Here is a 20,604-nt window from a genome sequence, read left to right as displayed (position 1 = left end):
TCTGTTCTTTTTCTATGAGTTTTTTTTTGAGATTTTTTTTTTTGAGATCCACATATAAGTGAGGTCATTCAATATTTTTCTTTCTCTCTCTGACTTATTTCACTTAGCATAATGCCCTCAAGGTCCATCCATGTTGTCACATATGACATGATTTCATTCTTTCCTATGGCTGGATAATATTCTATTATATATCATATTCTATTATATATCATGATATATATATATATATATATACACATACACACACATATATATGCCACTTTTTTTCATCTATTCATCTATTGATGGACTTTTAGGCTGTTTTTGAGTCTTGGTTATTATAAATAATGCTGCTATGAAAATGGAAATAAAGATATCTCTTCAACATAGTGATTTTGTTTCCTTCAGACATACTCCCACAAGTGGAATTGCTGGATCATATGGTAGATCTGTTTTTTTTTTTATTGTGGTCATAATAGCTTATAACATTGTGGAATTTCAGTTGTACGTTATTATTTGTCAATCACCATATAAGTGTGCCCCTTTGCCCCTTGTGCCCACCCCCCAACCCCCTTCCTCCTGGTAACCACTAAACTGTTCTCTTTGTCTGGAAGTTTATCTTCCACAAATGAATGAAATCATACGGTCTTTCTCTGATTTATTTCGCTTAACACAGTATCCTCAAGATCCACCGTGTGAATTGTTTGAGGAACCTCATATTATTTTCCATAGTAGGTGTACCAATTTGCAATCCCATCAACAGTGCATAAGAGTTTCCTTCAAAAGACTTTTTTTTTTATTAATGTTATGATAGATTACAACTTTGTGAGATTTCAGTTGTACATTTTTGTTAGTCATGTTGTGGGTACACCACTTCCCCCTTTGTGCCCTCCCCCCACCCCCCCTTTTCCCTGGTAACCACCGATCAGATCTCCTTGTCAATATATTAACTTCCACCTATGAGTGGAGTCATATAGAGTTTGTCTTTCTCTGACTGGCTTCTTTTGCTTAACATAATACCCTCGAGGTCCATCCATGTTGCTGCGAATGGGCCAATTTTGTCTTTTTTATGGCTGAGTAGTATTCCATTGTGTATATATACCATATCTTCTTTATCCAATCATCAGTTTCTGGGCATGTAGGTTGGTTCCACGTCTTGGCTATTGTAAATAATGCTGCGATGAACATAGGGGTGCAATGGACTCTTGAGATTTCTGATTTCAGGTTCTTAGGATAGATACCCAGTAATGGGATGGCTGGGTCATAGGGTATTTCTACTTTTAACTTTTTGAGGAATCTCCATACTGTTTTCCATAGTGGCTGTACCAGTTTGCATTCCCAACAACAGTGTATGAGGGTTCCTTTTTCTCCACAACCTCTCCAACATTTGTCGCTCTTGGTTTTGGATGTTTTTGCCAATCTAACGGGGGTAAGGTGATATCTTAGTGTAGTTTTGATTTGCATTTCCCTGATGATTAGCGATGATGAGCATCTTTTCATGTGTCTCTTGGCCATATTCATATCTTCTTTTGAGAAATGTCTGTTCATGTCCTCTGCCCATTTTTTGATCGGGTTGTTTGTTTTTTTGTTGTTAAGCCGTGTGAGTTCTTTGTATATTATGGAGATTAACCCTTTGTCGGATAAGTGGCTTGTAAATATTTTTTCCCAATTAGTGAGCTGTTTTTTTTGTTTCAATCCTGTTTTCCCTTGCCTTAAAGAAGCTCTTTAGTCTGATGAAGTCCCATTTGTTTATTCTTTCTATTGTTTCCCTCAACTGAGGAGTTATAGTGTCCGAAAAGATTCTTTTGAAACTGATGTCAAAGAGTGTACTGGCTATATTCTCTTACAGAAGACTTATTGTTTCAGGCCTAATCTTTAGGTCTTTGATCCATTTTGAGTTTATTTTGGTGTGTGGTGAAAAAGAATGGTCAATTTTCAATCTTTTGCATGTGGCTGTCCAGTTTTCCCAGCACCATTTGTTGAAGAGACATTCTTTTCTCCATTATAGGCCCTCTGCTCCCTTGTCGAAGATTAGCTGCCCATAGATGTGTGGTTTTATCTCTGGGCTTTCAATTCTGTTCCATTGATCTGTGGACCTGTTTTTGTACCAGAACCATGCTGTTTTGATCACTGTAGCTTTGTAGTATGTTTTGAAATCAGGGATTGTGATTCCGCCGGCTTTGTTTTTCTTACTCAGGATTGCTTTAACAATTCGCGGTCTTTTGTTGCCCCATATGAATTTTAGGATTCTTTGTTCAATTTCTGTGAAGAATGTTCTTGGGATTCTGATTGGGATAGCATTGAATCTGTAGATTGCTTTAGGTAGTATGGACATTTTAACTATGTTTATTCTTCCAATCCATGTGCATGGAATGTCTTTCCATCTCTTTATGTCGTCGTCAATTTCTTTCAAGAAAGTCTTGTAGTTTTCATTGTATAGACCCTTCACTTCCTTGGTTAAGTTTATTCCAAGGTATTTTATTCTTTTCTTTGTGATTGTGAATGGGATTGAGATCTTGAGTTCTTTTTCTGTTAGTTCATTGTTAGTGTATAGAAATGCTACTGATTTATGTATGTTGATTTTATACCCTGCTACTTTGCTGTAGTTGTTGATTATTTCTAATAGTTTTTCTATGGATTCTTTGGGGTTTTCTATATATAAGATCATGTCGTCTGCAAACAGCGAGAGTTTTACTTCTTCATTACCTATTTGGATTCCTTTTATTTCTTTTTCCTGCCCAATTGCTCTGGCCAACACCTCCAGTACTATGTTGAATAGGAGTGGTGAAAGTGGGCACCCTTGTCTTGTTCCTGTCCTCAGAGGGATGGCTGTCAGTTTTTGTCCGTTGAGTATGATGTTGGCTGTGGGTTTGTCATAGATGGCCTTTATTATGTTGAGGTACTTTCCTTCTATACCCATTTTATCGAGGGTTTTTATCATAAATGGGTGTTGGATCTTGTCGAATGCTTTCTCTGCATCTATTGAGATGATCATGTGGTTTTTGTTTTTCATTTTGTTGATGTACTGTATCACGTTGATTGACTTGCAGATATTGAACCATCCCTGTGTCCCTGGTATAAATCCCACTTGATCATGGTGTATAATCTTTTTGATGTATTGCTGTATTCGGTTTGCCAAAATTTTGTTGAGGATTTTTGCATCTATGTTCATCAGTGGTATCGGCCTGTAGTTCTCCTTCTTTGTGTTGTCCTTGTCAGATTTGGGGATCAGAGTGATGTTGGCTTCATAGAATGGGTTAGGGAATACTCCATCTTCCTCAATTTTCTGGAATAGTTTGAGAAGAATAGGTATTACGTCTTCTTTGAATGTTTGGTAGAATTCTCCAGAGAAGCCGTCTGGTCCTGGACTCTTATTTTTGGGGAGGTTTTTTATTACCATTTCTATTTCCTTACTTGTGATTGGCCTATTCAGATTCTCCATTTCTTCCTGATTCAGTTTGGGGAGATTGTAGCAGTCTAGGAATTTGTCCATTTCTTCCAGGTTGTTCAATTTGTTGGCATATAGTTTTTCACAGTATTCTCTTATGATCCCTTGTATTTCATTGGTATCTGTTGTGATTTCCCCTCTCTCATTCCTAATTTTATTTATTTGCGATTTCTGTCTTCTTTTCTTGGTGAGTCTGGCTAAAGGTTTGTCGATTTTGTTAATTTTTTCGAAGAACCAACTCTTTGTTTCATTGATCCTTTCTATTGTCTTTTTTGTTTCAATATCGTTTATTTCTGCTCTTATTTTTATTATTTCACTCCTTCTACTGACTCTGGGCTTTGTTTGTTCTTCTTTTTCTAGTTCTGTTAGGTGTCGTTTGAGGTTGCTTATGTGAGCTTTTTCTTGTTTAGTGAGGTGAGCCTGTATTGTGATGAATTTCCCTCTTAGGACTGCTTTTGCTGCATCCCAAATGATTTGGTATGTCATGTTCTCATTTTCATTTGTCTCCAGATAATATTTGATTTCTTCTTTAATTTCTTCAATGATCCATTGTTTGTTCAGAAGCGTGTTGTTTAGTCTCCACATTTTTGCACCTTTCTCTGCTTTTTTCTTGTAGTTGATTTCTAGTTTCATAGCATTATGATCAGAAAAGATGCTTGATATTATTTCAACTCTCTTGTATTTATTGATGTTTGCTTTGTTTCCCAAAATATGGTCAATCCTTGAGAATGTTCCATGTGCACTTGAGAAGAATGTGTAACCTGCTGTTTTTGGATGAAGTGTTCTATATATATCTATTAAGTCCATCTGGTCTAATTTTTCATTTAATTCTATTATTTCCTTGTTGATTTTCTGTCTGGATGTTCTGTCCATTGGTGTTAATGGTGTGTTGAGGTCCCCTACTATTATTGTATTGTTGTTGATGTGTTCTTTTAGTTCTATTAAGAGTAGCTTTACAAATTTTGGTGCTCCTGTGTTGGGTGCGTATATATTTATAAGTGTTATGTCTTCTTGGTGGAGGGTCCCTTTCATCATTATATACTGTCCCTCTTTGTCTTTCTTTATCTGTTTTGCTTTGAAATCTACCTTGTCTGATATTAGTATAGCGACACCTGCTTTCTTTTGTTCATTATTAGCTTGGAGTATTGTTCTCCATCCCTTCACTCTGAGTCTGTGTTTGTCTTTGGGGCTGAGGTGTGTTTCCTGGAGGCAGCATATTGTTGGGTCTTGTTCTTTGATCCATCCTGCCACTCTGTGTCTTTTGATTGGGGAGTTCAATCCATTGACATTTAGAGTGATTATTGAGATGTGGGGGCCTACCACTACCATTTTGTGTCTTGTTTTCCGGTTTTCTTCAATTTCCTTTGTTTCTCGTCCGATGGTTTAATCTGTTCTGATGAAGAGCTGCTACTCTCTGTTGTTGTCCTTCTACTTATCTCCTCTGCTCTTGGTTTTGTAGCCCCTTTACTTTTTTGATTTTTCAGGAATGAGGGTTTTCCTGAGGATTTCCTGAAGAGGATGCTTTGTGGCAATGAACTCCCTTAATTTTTGTTTATCTGGGAAAGTTTATATTTCTCCATCGTATTTGAAGGATATTTTCACTGGGCAGCGAATTCTCGGCTGCAGGTTTTTGTCTTTCTGATTTTTCAATATATCATTCCACTCTCTTCTAGCCTGTAAAGTTTCTGCTGAGAAATCTGCTGATAGCCTGATGGGGGTTCCTTTGTAGGTTAGTTTCTTTTGCCTGGCTGTCCTTAGTATTTTCTCCTTGTCATTGACTTTTGCTAGCTTCACTACTATATGCCGTGGGGTTGGTCTTCTTGCATTGATAAAGTTTGGAGATCTATTGGCTTCTGTCACCTGAAGATCCGTCTCTCTCACCAGATTTTGGAAGTTCTCAGCCATTATTTCTTTGAATAGGCTTTCTGCCCCTTTCTCCTTCTCTTCTCCCTCTGGTATACCTATAATCCTTACGTTGCATTTCCTAATTGTGTGATAATTCTCGGAGAGTTTCTTCATTTCTTTTTAGTCTTACTTCTCTCTCCTCCTCTGCCTGCAGCATTTCTATATTCCCATCTTCCAAATTGCTAATTCTTTCCTCCATATTATTGGCCCTACTGTTCAGTGCATCTAGATTTTTCTTAATCTCCTCTATTGTGTTCTTCATTTCCAGTATTTCTGTTTGGTTCTTCTTTATCGTATCAAACTGTTTTGTGACATAGCTCCTGAACTCGTTGACTTGTCTATCTGAATTCTCTCTTAACTCATTGAGTATTTTAATGATGGCTGTTTTGAAGTCATCGTCATTTAGGTTATATATCTCATTTTCTTTGGGATTGTTTTCTGTGTATTTGTTATTTTCTTTCTGTTCTGGAGATTTAATGTATTTTTTCATATTGCTTGATGTTGTTGATTTGTGCCTCCGCATAGAGATAGAGTTTAGTTGCTCCTTCCACTTGTTTCTGCTGGTGTGGTGGGGGAGCAGCTGTTTAAACTGCACCAACCAGGAACCCTATCCGCAGTTGCTAGCTGGGCCTGGGCCCCTCCTCGTAGTCACAGTGGTCCTTTGGATTCCCTCTTCTGCTGTGGGAGCCGTCACAGGGGGGCTTCAGGCTGCTGGTGCCTACTGTTGCAGCCCACCTAGATGTGCTCCCTCCTTGGGGTCTGCAACGGTGTTATGGGCTTTTCCAGCAGCCAGGGGTAGGATCACTTATATTTGCTGCTCCGTCACTGTTGGCACCCACAAAATCTCACTTGTCCACTATGGGTTGCAGCAGAGCTATTGGCATCTTGTACAGTCTGTGGTTAGCTCACCTAGCTATGCTGCTTTTGTCCCAGGGTCTTCCAGTCTTGTGGCTGCCGGATGGGTGCTCTCTACTAGTGCTGTGCAGAGGCTTTCCCTGAGGCTGCTGTGAGACTGTAGGGTTTCCCCCTAGGCTACGGAGCTGGGTCACTGGAACTCCACCCAGCCCCAGTCCTGTTCCGCAGGAACTCGGGGAGCCCTTTGCCCTGTCTGGGGGATAGCCAGAGATCCTGATTTCAGTGGTAGCTGGTCAGCTGCTGCCCTGCCTGATATTCTCTGCTCCGGGACCCTCCTGGTGTTGTGGATGCTGGGAATGGCCCCTCCGCTAATAGCAGACAGAGAGTTTTGTCTGCTGCCTGCGCAGAACCCTGGAGCTTCCCCTCTGGGCTGCAGAGCTGGCCTCTGGGGCTCCCCCCAGCCCCAGTCCTCTCAGAAATCCCTAGCCCCACGGGGTGGGCAATGGCAGCTGGGGGTCACCTGGCCCTCTGGGATTCTCTCCGGGACTTTCCTGGAGTTGTGAATGCTGGGAGTGGCCCCTCCGCTAATGGCAGACAGAGAGTTTTGTCTGCTGCCCAGGCGGAACTCTGGAGCTTCCCCTCCGGGGAGCGGAGCCGGCCTTTGGAGCTTCACCCAGCCCCAGTCCTCTCTGAGATCTCTGGCAATCCCTTTCCCCACCGTGCAGGCAGTGGCAGGCGGGGGGCCGCCGTACCCTCAGTGATTCTCTCTGGGACCCTCCGGGTGCCATGAACACTAGATGGGATCTCCCCGCCAACAGCGGGGCGAGACTCTCCCCGCAGGTTCAGGTGTGTAACTCTAGAGTTTCCCTCTGCATTTAGGAGTAATTGCGGGAGGTTTAGGGAGGGTTCTGGTCACCTGTTTCCACTGTTGCTCCTCTGGTGTGTGCTCACTCCTGCCCTAGGTGTGTGTTGATCTTCTGGGGGCGTCCGTTGGAAGAAAGCTGCTTGCAGGTACTAGGCTGTTCGGTCGGGGTCGGAGAGTTTCACCTATCTCCACATCCTCCCGGAGGGAAGTCCATCCGCCTTCCGATGTATAGTCGCGTGGGTCTCTCAGACATCCTGAGATGCTGTCTGGATATCCTTTCTTAAGCAATGAGTGTCCAAATAATTGTAGACTCGAAGGGGGAGAGACAAAGAGGACTACTCATGGCGCCATCTTGGATCCTCCCTCCTCCTTCAAAAGACTTTTAAAGACAACTCACACGTGTGCAAGCTCATATTTCCATGGAGAAGAGATGTAAGAAAACCAAAGAAGGATGAAAACCTAAAAGATAACTGGCACATTAACAAAAAGGCTCTCTGGTTATGAATATTTGACTTTAATTTAGAATCCAGACAATGTAGTTCTATCAATTCTAAAGTCTATCAGTATTCTAAATGAAGGAAATTTCTGGCACAGTATCTGAAAATAAATAAGACTGCTTCTAAGTTTCCTTTAAATAGCAGGATTTTTTTTTCTTAAAAGGCGAAGAATATTTCTTATTCAATATATTTCTTTAAAAGAATAGGCTGTATTTTATGATGTTCCTGGATTTGCTATCTCTAAATATCTTTACTCCTGTAATATTCTTCAAGTGAGTGTCTCTAAAGTATGTGTGTATAGAAAGAGATGAATAACAAAAAAACCAATGAGGAAAGAGTTCTAAGAAAATTGCATCTGAGACACTGAGAAATATTTTGAAGGCACTGGCGTGTATGACCTCACAAGTGAATTGCTTGAATCCAAAATATGAACACAGTACTAGGTGTCCACTTGTTTCCTTTTTTCTAACCCTCTCTTATTTTTCAAAGGTGTCCAAGCTACATAGAACCACAGAATTTTACACATGTCTCAGAATTCTTCCTCATGGGACTCTCAGATGATCCAGAACAGCAGCCTTTGCTCTTTGCTCTGTTCCTATCCATGTACCTGGCCACCATGTTGGGGAACCTGCTCATCATCCTGGCAGTCAGCTCTGACTCCCAGCTCCACACCCCCATGTACTTCTTCCTCTCCAGCCTGTCCATAGCTGACATCGGTTTCACCTCCACCACAATCCCCAAGATGATGGTGGACATCCACACTCACAGCAGAGTCATATCCTATGAGGGCTGCCTGACTCAGATGTCTGTTTTTACTCTTTTCAGATGTTTGGACAATGTACTCCTGGCTGTGATGGCCTACGACAGGTTTGTGGCCATCTGTCAACCCCTGCACTACCCAGTTATCATGAACTCACGCCTCTGTGGCATGTTGGTTTTGGTGTGTTTTTTCACTTGCTTTTTGGACTCCCAGCTGCACAGTTTGGTGGTGTCACAGCTTAGGTTCTTCATGGATGTGGAAATCCCTCATTTTTTCTGTGACCCTTCTCAGTTATTCAACCTTGCCTGTTCCGATACTTCCACCAATAACATATTAATCTTTTTTATTGGTGCTATCTTTGGTGGTGTTCCACTTACAGGGATCATTTTCTCTTATACTCGAATTGTTTCCACCACTCTGAGAGTCTCATCACCAGGTGGGAAGTACAAAGCCTTCTCAACCTGTGGCTCTCACCTGTCAGTGGTTTGCTTATTTTATGGTACAGCCCTTGGGGTCTACCTCAGTTCTGCTGTTTCACATTCTCCCAGGAAGAGTGCTGTGGTTTCAGTGATGTACACTGTGGTCACCCCCATGCTGAACTCCTTCATCTATAGTCTGGGGAACAGAGACATAAAGAAAGCCATGCAGAGGCTCCTCAGAAGAACAGTCTAATCTCAATACCTGTGCCATCTTTTTCAGTGTGGGTTGGTAATTCAAGTAAAACCAAACATCTGGAATTTGAAAACCTGCCCATTTGCTTACATAATTTTGTATGTATTGTGCCTTTCAATATTGGCAATCTTTCATATCTGAATATTGCTTCATTTGGTACATCTATAATGAGATTGAGGTAGTGTTATGGGATCCTATCTTCATTATAATCAGCGCATGATTGAATCATATTACAGCTCTAGAGTCTTCTTTATTTCTCATCCTTCTCCCAGGCGTCCTGGAGAAATGTATAACATTTTCTTTTAAATAATTGCAATTCCCAGCCCTTTAAAAAATGCATTTCTGTTGTTCATGCACTTTTGTATCTTTCAGATCTGATCATGCCTTTTATGAATGAGAATACATGTTACTGGTTCTCAAATTTGGCTTCATGTAGGGGTCACCTGGAGGTCTTTAAAAATATTGATGACTGCTTCTCACCACACATTATAATTGAATTGGACTGAGGTGTAGCCTTAGCATGAGGATTTGAAAATCATGCCAGTTGGTTCTCTTGTATAACCAAGGTTATGAACTACTGATCTAATCATTTGTTTTGTTCAAAAATGACTAATATATTTGGATCATCTACTGCTCATGAGAAGATGCTGAAGTTCTTAAAGTCCCCCTAGCTCACAAGAGGGATGATATGAAAAATTTCACCCTCACAACAAGGACTGTGACTTTTCCTACCATTCCTGATATTTCTTTATGTATCTTCTCCTTCCATACCATACAACTACTCATCTGTGCTGGCTAATAAGATATTGTCACCTTGCTCCAAACACACCCTTCTATACTTTACTTCAGCAAAGCACAGCTATTCCCTTTAACTAGTAACAGTATCTTTAGGACTTCAATTTGAAGCTATTCTTCCCTGTCTCTTGTCCTGACAAATCTGTCTTTGGGCTCTTATCTGTGTCCACTCTACGGGTATCCATCTTTCCTTTAGAGATGCTGCACAGTTTCTGAGGCAGTGATCTGGGGCTCTCTGAAAACCTGCCTACTAACTAGTTTAGTTTCCTTGGCCAGTTGCAACTAAGCTCAATCATCTACCAACTTCACTGATCAGGAACTTTGTTATTGGAGAATTGAATGCGCTTTACAGTCAATGAAACTCTAGCGGCCAGCGAGGAAAGATACTTTCCACTAAAAATGAATAAATTGGGGGTTTGATTCCTTGGTTTTTATGAACTGAAATGAGATAGTTTGGGCCTGATCTACTTTAGATCAATGATTAGGCTGTGTCTGCATTTCTGAAAACCTAAGAAATGGGCAAAAGCACTTGGAATTTGGCAAGGTAAATATGATGGTGAGTTTTGTGTGTCAATTTGGCTGGGCCATGGCCTAGATTTGGTCAAACAACATTCTGGATGTTTTTATGAAAGTGTTTTCAGGCTAGGATTATCATTTAGATCAGTGGCCTTTGGGTAAAGGAGATGACTCTCTATAATGTGGGTGGGACTTCTCCACTCAGTTGAAGGCCTTAAGAGAACAAAGACTGACCTCCTGGAGGAAGAAAAAATCCTGCCAGAAGACTGCCTTTGGCCTTGAACAGCAGCTCTTCCCTGAATCTTCAACCTGCTGGCCTACCATGCAAAATTTGGGCTTACCAAGCCTCCACGATCATACAAGCAAGTTACTTAAAATAAATCTCTGTGTAAATATATACATATCCAGTTGATTATTTTTATCTGGAGAACGTGACTACTAAAACAATGTTGCCTTTTGATTTTATATTTTCCCCAGGGTTCATCCTTGTTTTTTCCTTTTTAAACTTCAACAATTATAATGACTGATACTAATTGATTAACACTATGAATGAGGGGGGAGCCTCAACAGAGGTATGCCAAATAGGGCCACAGTAACTATCTAGGAGTGATGCTACTATCCTTGATATGGGAGAAACATCACATGTACTAGAGAGGATATGGAATTTTAAGACAAAACTCCACCTAGATCGCAGCAAAAATTTGAGACCTGTAGCAATTCAGTGCACTTCAGATACCTCATCAGTGAAAAGGCACCTATGAATGGGAGAAAATATTTGCAAATAATATGCCTGATAATTGGTTAATTTCTGAGATATATAAGGGACTCCTATAACTCAATAGTAAAAAAGCTAATAACGTGATTAAAAAATAGTTGAAGGACTTCAATAAACAGTTCTCCAAAGAAGACATATAAATAGCCAACAGGTATAGGAAGAGATGCTCAAGATCACTATTCACCAGAGAAATGCAAATCAAAACCACACTGAGGTATCACTTCACTTTTGTCCATCTAGCTACCATATAAAAAACAAAAGGCAACAAGTGTTGGCAAGGATGTGGAGAAATTGGAACCCTTGAACACTGTTGACGTAAATTTGAAAATGTGATAGCCACTATGGAAAAAATATGGGAGTTCTTTAGAAAATTAAAAATAGTACTACATTATCCAGACATTCCATTTCTTGATATTTACCATGAAAAAATTGAGACCAAGATCTCAAAGAGATAGTAGCACTCCTGTGTTCATTGCAGCACTATTCACAATAGCTAACATATGGGAACAATCTAGGTATCCATTGAGAGATGAATGGGTTAAAAAACTGTGATATATATAATGGATTATATACGTATAATGCAATACCATTCACCCTGAAAAGAGAAGGAAACCCTGCCATTTGCAACAAAGTGGATGAACCTTAAGGGTATTATGCTAAGTGAAATGAGCCAATCACAGAAAGACAAATACTACCTGATTCCACTTACATGATCTGTCTAAAATAGTTAAAATCACAGACTCATAGGGTGATATGGTGGCTGCCAGGGGCTGGCAGTAGGGGGAAGTGGAGAGTTACTAATTAAAGGGCATAAATTTTCAGTCAAGCAAGATGAATAAGCTCTAGAGATCTGTTGTACAACATTATCCTATAGTCAAAATAATATATGAACACTTCAAAATTTGTTAAGGTGGTAGATCTCACATTGTGTTCTTTCCATAACAGTAAAAAAAATGTCCTTAAAGACACAAATTTAACTGAGAAAATGGAAATTTTATCAGATACTTGGTATAGAAAACCTAATCCTCCTTAAATTTTTTGGTCACTTGAACGCTTTAGATGATAAATTCACATATTGATGTATGTTAGTTTAAAAAGTAAGTCTGAATTTCTAATTAAAATGTATGAATCTTGAAAGTCTGAAGGAGTACAAGTGAGATTCCTCCTGAGAAGTAGAAATCCTCAGATCCTACAAAGGACATTTACTTTTCCCATGAGCTGTTCCATTAATCTTAGCAAATCCTCAGAGACTGGGATAATAATATGGACCAATTTGACTAATTATGAGCTGTGCGCATTGAGCTCTCAAGCCCACACAACTGTAAATAATCAGCCTGGGTCCTGCAAACTTTATTTGCTGGTCCTAGTTCAGTTGGATCTGTATATACGTCTTCTCTTCCCAGAGTTATTGTATGCATCCAGGGATCCATGCCTGAGTCTGTCTTTCTGCCAGTCCTGAAAAGTGAGCCTGAGCCTTCATCGTTCACCAGGCATGGAAAGAATGATGGATCCTATTCCTTAGTCATGCCCCAGCATAGAGGTGGCCCAAGCCAGTGAGTGCTGTTGGAAATACTGGATTCAGGAAAAACTGGGGGAGTATTGTTTATTTATCATCAGGATGGGTAGGACAGTTGTAGTAGCCAGATGTGAGGACACCAATATGCAATTTCAGCTCAGAGGCCTATGAAGGTTATGTTTTGGTTCTGATGAGGATCCAAGAACTCTCATTCAGTGTTCTGCTTTCCTTCCACATTGGCCTAAGCTCCTGTAGGCATATCTCTCACTGGAGCAGGAAATTAGTTCCTCTAAAATGTCCCCTAAACACTCCAAAATGATCATGAATACAATGATGAGGATGAGTAGGGGAATGATGCCAGATGCCCATGTACATGATATCATGAAAGTTTTTTAAATATTCCCACATGCTAGGATCTGAACTAAGTGCTCCATGTGGCATGTTTCTTTTTATCTGCCTAGTCATCCCTAAGATACATGCGCATACATTATTGTTCTTTCATAGATGAGGAAAGAATTATAGACTTTTAAAGCAACTTGATCTGGGGTAGAATGGGTTGAAGCCAGGTTTGAATCAGTCCTACTCTAGACACAGGACCCCTGGCTAGAATTTTCCCCCTTCCAACCTGACCAGCCATGCCACTTTACTGGTCATTACATGTAGATACCCGCTGCTTACTGTGTTCTTCTCCATGGGGGTGACAAGTAGACCACAACAGAATGCAGTTGGTGGCACTCACTGCATCAACTATAGGAAGGATGGCTGAAATGACAGGCAGGGACCACAGAAAGAACTGGCTTATGATAATTTAGGACAGATCTCTTTTTTGACTCTCCTCCTAAATTTTGCCTCAGCTATCCACTTCATCCTCCATTCTTATAATTTAGCCCTTCTCCCTTTCAAATGGAGGCAGAACATCAATGTGTCAGATGGATCTGTATTCAAGAAACCAGAAGCTATTAAAAGATGTATAATACATGTGTCATTGTTTAAGACCTGTAAATCTCTGCCTTAAATGTTCTTAATTTTAACAGAGTGAAGATGTTAACTGCACATGCCTCAGAGATACATAATGTAATTTTAAGTCCTATCTGCTCTACTTATTATCTAGTGACATGGAGAAAGTTCTTAGTATCTCTGAGCCTCATCATTGTCATCTGAGTTGATTTGTAGTTGATAGCAGCCCACTGAGTAAGGACTAAATAGATAATGAATTATGCCTATGTAATTAAATGTGTAATAGATACATATACAGGTAAAATATTTAGATATTGGTGTTATTTATGTTAATAACACTAAATTTCATTTATATTATTTGACCAAAATATCTTGTGATCTGAAGATTTGGTTTTCAATAGATAACTGACAGCATTTTATTTTTGTCCCTATGAAAATAATACTGAGCCCTTGAAATGAAATGACTATGTCACATTCTTTTGTGATTCCAGATTCATCTTTGGCACAGAAGAGGCAACAACCGAACAACTACAAAAATCCCACAATATATTAAACATTGAACATACTCTCTTTTGGTTAAAGAAACAGAGCATAGTCAATATGGCTCACACACTAGTGTCTTCCCTACTGTGCCATCATCCATTTCAGGGACATCTCCCAACTGTGCCACCATTCATTTCAGGGACATCCTACAGGACAGGAGACAAGATAAAATTAGCACTTGTTTGCCATAGACATTCAATAGGATCTAGTATTTTCCATTTAATAGCATCTATAGCATTTAATTATTCAAAAAACATCACAGTGATTTTCATAAATATGAAAAATAAGAGGCAGAATGAGTAGGGGAAGGTAAATTCTATTGTGTGGGCTGAGACATGTTTTAGGATTTCTAGTGCCCTGAGATGAGAGAGCTTTCAGATTCTCTGTGGTATAATCAAATAAAAGGTTATTAAAATATTGTGTTTCATCGATAAACCGACTAGTCCAAAAATGACTCAAATTCTGGTTACAAAATCATGACCAAATATTTATGAATTTCTGCCTCTGTTGCATGCCTCATATCTCTGGAGATGGCTGTTACTCTCTTCATTTCCAGATCAGGCATACTGGCACAGAGACATTCAGGATTTACACGCACTTCTGTGAATTAGGGTAATGAACCAGTGAACTTATGGCACTAATATGGTCGAGTATAGGATTGTCTATAAATGGTAATGTATTTTACAGCCCAGTTTGAATATCTGACATACGGAAATATTCTCTATATAAGATGTTATTTTTCATATGGAGCTGTCATGGAATGACTATTATTAGATAGTTAAAAATATTTCTGATTCTATCCCTTAATAGTACCATGTAGTTGACAGCAACTGATTTTCTATTAGAAAAACAAATGTAGGCAATAAATAGTAAAATTGAACTCGCATTGATTTTTACAACACAAACAACCTCCATGCAAATATCATATAGAAATTCTCATTTGTATGATATGGAGAGAGGCAAAAGAATTTTCATAAGATTATTGAAATACAGAATTGATAAATAAGATGGATTTCATTTCTCAGGTAATACTATGTATCAAATTATTATATCTAGTTTTAAAAGCAATCTTGTAGGAAACAAGAATGTTTTAGGTGCAATAGGTGTAGTAATATGCTATTTAGGTAAATTTTTGAGAAAACCCTCAAGAAATACGTAAATAAACACTAAAACTATGGAAACACTGACAGAAAATATATGCACCATATTAATGACAGTGGTTGCATTGGGGGACAGGTGTACAGGGCAATAGAATCATGGAGGAATATAAAGAAAACTCAAATTTTATCGATAGTGTTTCAAATCACTACAAAATATGTTTTAAACAAGTATTATTAAATGCATATATTTTAAATATAGGTATTGGGTATTATAGTAATAACATATAATATTAACTGAACATTTTCTAAGTGCCAGGCAATATTTTAAGGCATTGTTCTTGACCCTAGCTATACGTTGAGACCACTAAGGTCTGCACGTGTAGAAATTATTATGCAATTGGTTCTAGGCTGTGACCAAGGCATCAGTACAATTTACAATATTCACAGGTAAACACAATAATCAGCTAGGATTGAGAACCAAGGGTCTGACCTTTTTACGTTCTATTTAATTTACTTTCTTAAGACAATCTTATAAGGTAAGTTCAATTATTATCTCCATTTTTACTGATCTGGAGATTCCCCAGGGGTTTGATATATCCATCTTTGTTCTTCTTTCTTTTGCATTTTTCCCCAAATTAACTGATAGTGTGAAGGAAAATGGAGATCAGAGTTGCCTTCAGGGAAATGACTTGTGGATAATCGGTTTAAAGGAGGATTGATTTAAAGAGATCCCTCCCTCTTTCAGTAAGATTGAAATGAACTAGGCATAAGAAGGCTGGGTTTCAGACACAGTTTGGGGGCCTCCCTAAAGTCTTCATTTGTGAATAAGAGAGTTGGATTTGATGGGGACACAGCACTTCCAAATATTTAGGATGAGAAATACATGTAAGCATTTTTACCAAAACACTGCAAAATGGAGACCTAAAAAACAAAGAGCAGTGTCAAACACTAGATGTTTCTCTGAGATTACGTAGGTTTTGTACGTAATCCTGAATAAACCAAGAAATTGGAAGAAACTAGTTTTTTAAAAGTGAATTTTTGTTGAATGATTGAGAAGTGCACTGTACATTAATACCATCTATGGTGTCAATCATGCTATATATTTTTGTGCATTTACCAAAGCAGATTTATTAAAATTTGAAGCATATCAGGCCAAGGTTAGAAGTTATATTTGAAAAGACATTTATTTCCAGTTATATTGAGATGTAATTGATGTACAGCACTGTATAAGTTTAAGGCGTGCAGCACAAGGACTTGACTTACATATATTGTGAAATGATTATCACAATAAGCTTAGTTAACACCCGTCATCTCCTATAGATACAACAATAAATTGCTGTTTTGATAAGAACTTTCAGTGTTTACTCTCTTAACAGTTTTCAAATATACCATACATCAGTGTTAACTACAGTTATCACACTGTACATTACATCTCCAGTACTTATTTATCTTATAAGTGGAGTTTGTGCCTTTGGGCTGTGTTCATCCAATTCCCCCACCTGCTATCCAGCCTCTGGTAACCACAAATCTGATCTCTTTTTCTATGAATTTGTTTTTGTAAGATTCCACATGTGAGATCATACAATATTTGTCTTTCTCTGCCTGACCTATAACACTTAGCATAATGCCCTCAAAGTCCATCTATGTTGTCATAAATGATGGAATTTTATTACATTTTATGGCTGAATAATATTCCATATATATACATATATGTATATACACACACACACACATATATATATAGCACATTATACATCACATTTTCTTTATCCAAACATCTATCAATGAACACTTGGGTTGATTCTATGCCTTGGCTATTATGAATAATGCTGCTTTGTACGTGAGGGCACAGATATCTCTTCAACACAGTGTTTTCTTTTCCTTTGGATATAATCCCAGAAGTGGAATTGCTGGATCATGTGGCAGTTCTATTTTGAATTTTTTGAGAAACCTCCATACTGTTTTCCATAGTGGATGTACCAATTTGCAATCCCAACAACAGTGCACTAGGGTTTCCTTGAAAATACATTTAAAAGACAACCCATATATTTGCTTGAGCACGTCTTTCCAGGGAAAAGATAAATCAGAAAACAAAGAACGATGGAAACACAGGAAAATAACTGGCACATTAAAAGAAATATTTTCTGGTTATGAACATTTGACTTTAGTTTAGAATCCACATATTGTAGTTCTAGTAATTACACAGCTTATCAACAATAATAAAAAATATTCCAAATAAAGGGAATGTCTTGCACTGTATCTGAATGAAATAAGACTGCTTCTAAGTGTCTTTTAATTAGAATAGTTGTCTTTTCCTAAAGGGAGAAGCCTATTTCTTATTCAATGTTTCTTTCTTTTGTTGAGGAAGATTGGCCCTGAGCTAACATCTGTTGCCAATCTTCCTCTTTTTGCCTGAGCAAGATTGTCGCTGAGCTAACATCTGTCCAATCTTCCTCTATTTTGTATGCATGTATCCACAGCATGGTGTGATGAGCAGTGTGTAGGTCTGTGCCCAGGATCTGAACCCATGCACCCAGGGCTGCTGAAGTGCAGCACATGAACTTCACCATTACACCACTGGGTCAGCCCCTCAATGTGTTTCTTTAAAAAAGTAGGCTGTATTTTATGGTGTTCATGGATTTGTTATCTCTAAATGTCCTTGATCCTATGACATTCTTCAGATGAGTATGTCTAAAGTAAGTGTGTACAGAAAGAGATGAATAACATAGAAACCACTGAGTAAATAATTCTAAGAAAATTGGATTTGGGACACTGAGAAATACTGCTGAAGACACTGGGGTATACAACCTCGTGAGCGAATTGCTTACATCTAAAATATGGACACAAAGCTGGGTGTCCATTTACTTTGTTACTTTTTTCAAGCCTCCCTTCTTTTTCAACAGGTGTCCAAGCTATACAGAGCCTCAAAATCTGACAAGTGTCTCAGAATTCCTTCTAATGGGAGTCTCAGATGATCTGGAACTGCAGCCTTTGCTCTTTGGGCTGTTCCTGTTCATGTACTTGGTCACCATGTTGGGGAACCTTCTCATCATCCTGGCAGTCAGCTGTGACTCCCACCTCCACACCCCCATGTACTTCTTCCTCTCCAACCTGTCTTTGGCTGACATCGGTTTCACTACCACCACAATCCCGAAGATGATTCTAGATATCCAAACTCACAGTAGAGTCATCTCCTATGTGGGTTGCCTGACTCAGATGTCTTTTTTTACTATTTTTGGATGTTTGGATAGTCTACTCCTGACTGTGATGGCCTATGACCGGTTTGTGGCCATGTGTGAACCGCTACACTACTCACACACCATGAACCCATGCCTCTGTGGCTTGTTGGTTTTGGTGTCACTTTTCATAAGCTTTTTGGTCTCCCAGATGCACAATTTGTTTGTGTTACAACTTACCTACTTCAAAAATGTGGAAATTTCCAATTTCTTCTCTGACCCTTCTCAACTCCTCAAACTTGCCTGTTCTGACACCTCCACCAATAACGCAGTCATGTATTTTATTGGTGCCATCTCTGGTTTTCTCCCTATATCAGGGATCCTTTTCTCTTACTATAAAATTATTTCCTCCATTTTGAGAGTCCCCTCCTCAGGTGGGAAGTATAAAGCCTTCTCCACCTGTGGCTCACACCTGTCAATTGTCTGCTTATTTTATGGAACTGGCCTTGGGGTGTACTTCAGTTCTGCAGTCTCACTTTCTCCCAGGAAAGATGTGATTGCCTCGGTGGTGTACACTGTGGTCACCCCCATGCTGAACCCCTTCATGTACAGTCTGAGGAACAGAGACATCAAAAGAGCCATGCGGAGGCTCCTCAGCCAAACAATCTAATATCAGCACCTGTGCCATCCATTTGGAGTGTAGGTTGGAAAATGCAGCAAAAGTAAACATCTGAACTTGCAATCCTACCTCTGTAATCACATCATTTTGTAGTTCTCATGACTTTTACTTCTCTCCTTTTGTAATATGTGAATATTGCTTCTTTTTGTATGTCTTTAGCAGAACTCAGGGCATGTTACAGGATCCTTTTATATCATAATTACTGCATGACTGAATCTTGTTTAAACAGTTTATCATTGATGACCCAGGCATCCAAGAAAGATGAACAATGCTTTTGTATATTTAAAAGTTACATCTTTCACACAGCTCTTGTGTGTTTTCCATACACATTTCTTATTTATCAGGGCCAGCCCAGTGGCATAGTGGTTGAGTTCACATGCTCCACTCCAGCAGCCCAGGGATCATGGGTTCAATCCTGTGTGCATACCTATACACTGCTCATCAAGCCATGCTGTGGCAGCATCCTACATACAAAAAAAGGAGGAATATTGGCACAGATATTAGCTCAGGGACATCTTCCTCATGCAAAAAGAGGAAGATTGTCAACGAATATTAGCTCAGGGTTGATCTTCCTCACCAAAAAAAATTCTCATTTATTAAATATGCTTATGCAGGTTATGTGTGAGGATGTTTGTCACTGGTTCTCAACTTGGCTTTTATTGAAATTGCCTGGTAAGCTTAAAAATACTGATAACTGGATCTCACCACCAGAGATTCAGATTTAATTGGATTGGAATGTGGCCTGAGCATGAGGATTATTTAAAGCTGTCAGGTGGTTCTAGTGTTCAGCCAATGATGAGAACTGCTGATCTAGGTCAGATCTTTCATTTAAAGCTGACCTGCATGTCTTAGGTCCTAACTGCTCATGGGCAAATGCCAAAGACCCTGAAAAGATCAGGGCTCCAAAAGGAAAGATACAAAAAGCCTACTGTAGCAATAGGCAATGTGTTTTCCCCACTATTCCTGATAACGTTTTTTGGGATATCTTGTCTCACTACACTGTATAGCTGGGCATATGTTCTGCTGATGAAGCTGTTGTCCCTCTGCTCCAAATTCACAATTCTATACTTTGCTTTGCTGTGCTTGGGTGGGGCTCTTGAAATCACTGCTCTATTTTCCATCTTGTGTTCACTTCACATACTTTCAATAGTGGTCAGCAAGAGTCATTATTCCCTAAAAGCTCAACTGTGTTGCTAAAGTTTCCCAAGTGGTCCCCTGAGCTATTCCAGAACTTTTTTTTTTTTGAGGAAGATTAGCCCTGAGCTAACTACTGCCAATCCTCCTCTTTTTGCTGGGGAAGACTGGCCCTGAGCTAACATCCATGCCTATCTTCCCCTACGTTGTATGTAGGATGCCTACCACAGCATGGCTTTTGCCAAGCAGTGCCATGTCTGCACCTGGGATCCGAACTGGCAAACCCCGGGCCACCAAGAAGCGCAACATGCGAACTTAACCACTGTGCCACCAGGCCAGGCCCCCAGAAAAGTTTGTATTCAGGGATAGCTTTCTAATTATTGATCTTTGTTGGAGGGGCAGAGGCTGGGGAGTCTCTTACTTCACCTAAAT

The 20,604-nt window shown here is 39.4% G+C and overlaps 1 protein-coding gene and 1 pseudogene across 1 annotated transcript; both read left to right on the top strand.

The window, feature by feature from the left end:
• Nucleotides 1–8,981, top strand: part of LOC106823673 (olfactory receptor 7E24-like) — a 51,513-nt pseudogene extending 42,532 nt beyond the window's left edge.
• Nucleotides 8,982–12,495: 3,514 nt separating this feature from the next.
• Nucleotides 12,496–19,029, top strand: LOC106823678 (olfactory receptor 7E178-like). Its single transcript, XM_014829495.3, has 2 exons — nucleotides 12,496–12,620; nucleotides 18,087–19,029. Exons 1-2 carry the CDS (start codon nucleotides 12,496–12,498, stop codon nucleotides 19,027–19,029), a joined length of 1,068 nt encoding a protein of 355 aa, XP_014684981.2.
• The last annotated feature ends 1,575 nt before the right edge of the window (nucleotides 19,030–20,604 follow it).

The sequence above is a fragment of the Equus asinus genome, chromosome 20 (genome assembly GCF_041296235.1).
Source record: "Equus asinus isolate D_3611 breed Donkey chromosome 20, EquAss-T2T_v2, whole genome shotgun sequence".
NCBI lineage: Eukaryota > Metazoa > Chordata > Mammalia > Perissodactyla > Equidae > Equus > Equus asinus.
This window is presented reverse-complemented; position numbering and strand designations above follow the sequence as displayed.

Bases quoted from the DNA above. Each gene is read 5' to 3' on its own strand.
- LOC106823678 (XM_014829495.3), top strand. From the start codon at position 12,496: ATGCCTGAGTCTGTCTTTCTGCCAGTCCTGAAAAGTGAGCCTGAGCCT. The intron at 12,621-18,086 runs GTGAGTGCTGTT...CTTTTTCAACAG, and splicing joins CATAGAGGTGGCCCAAGCCA to GTGTCCAAGCTATACAGAGC.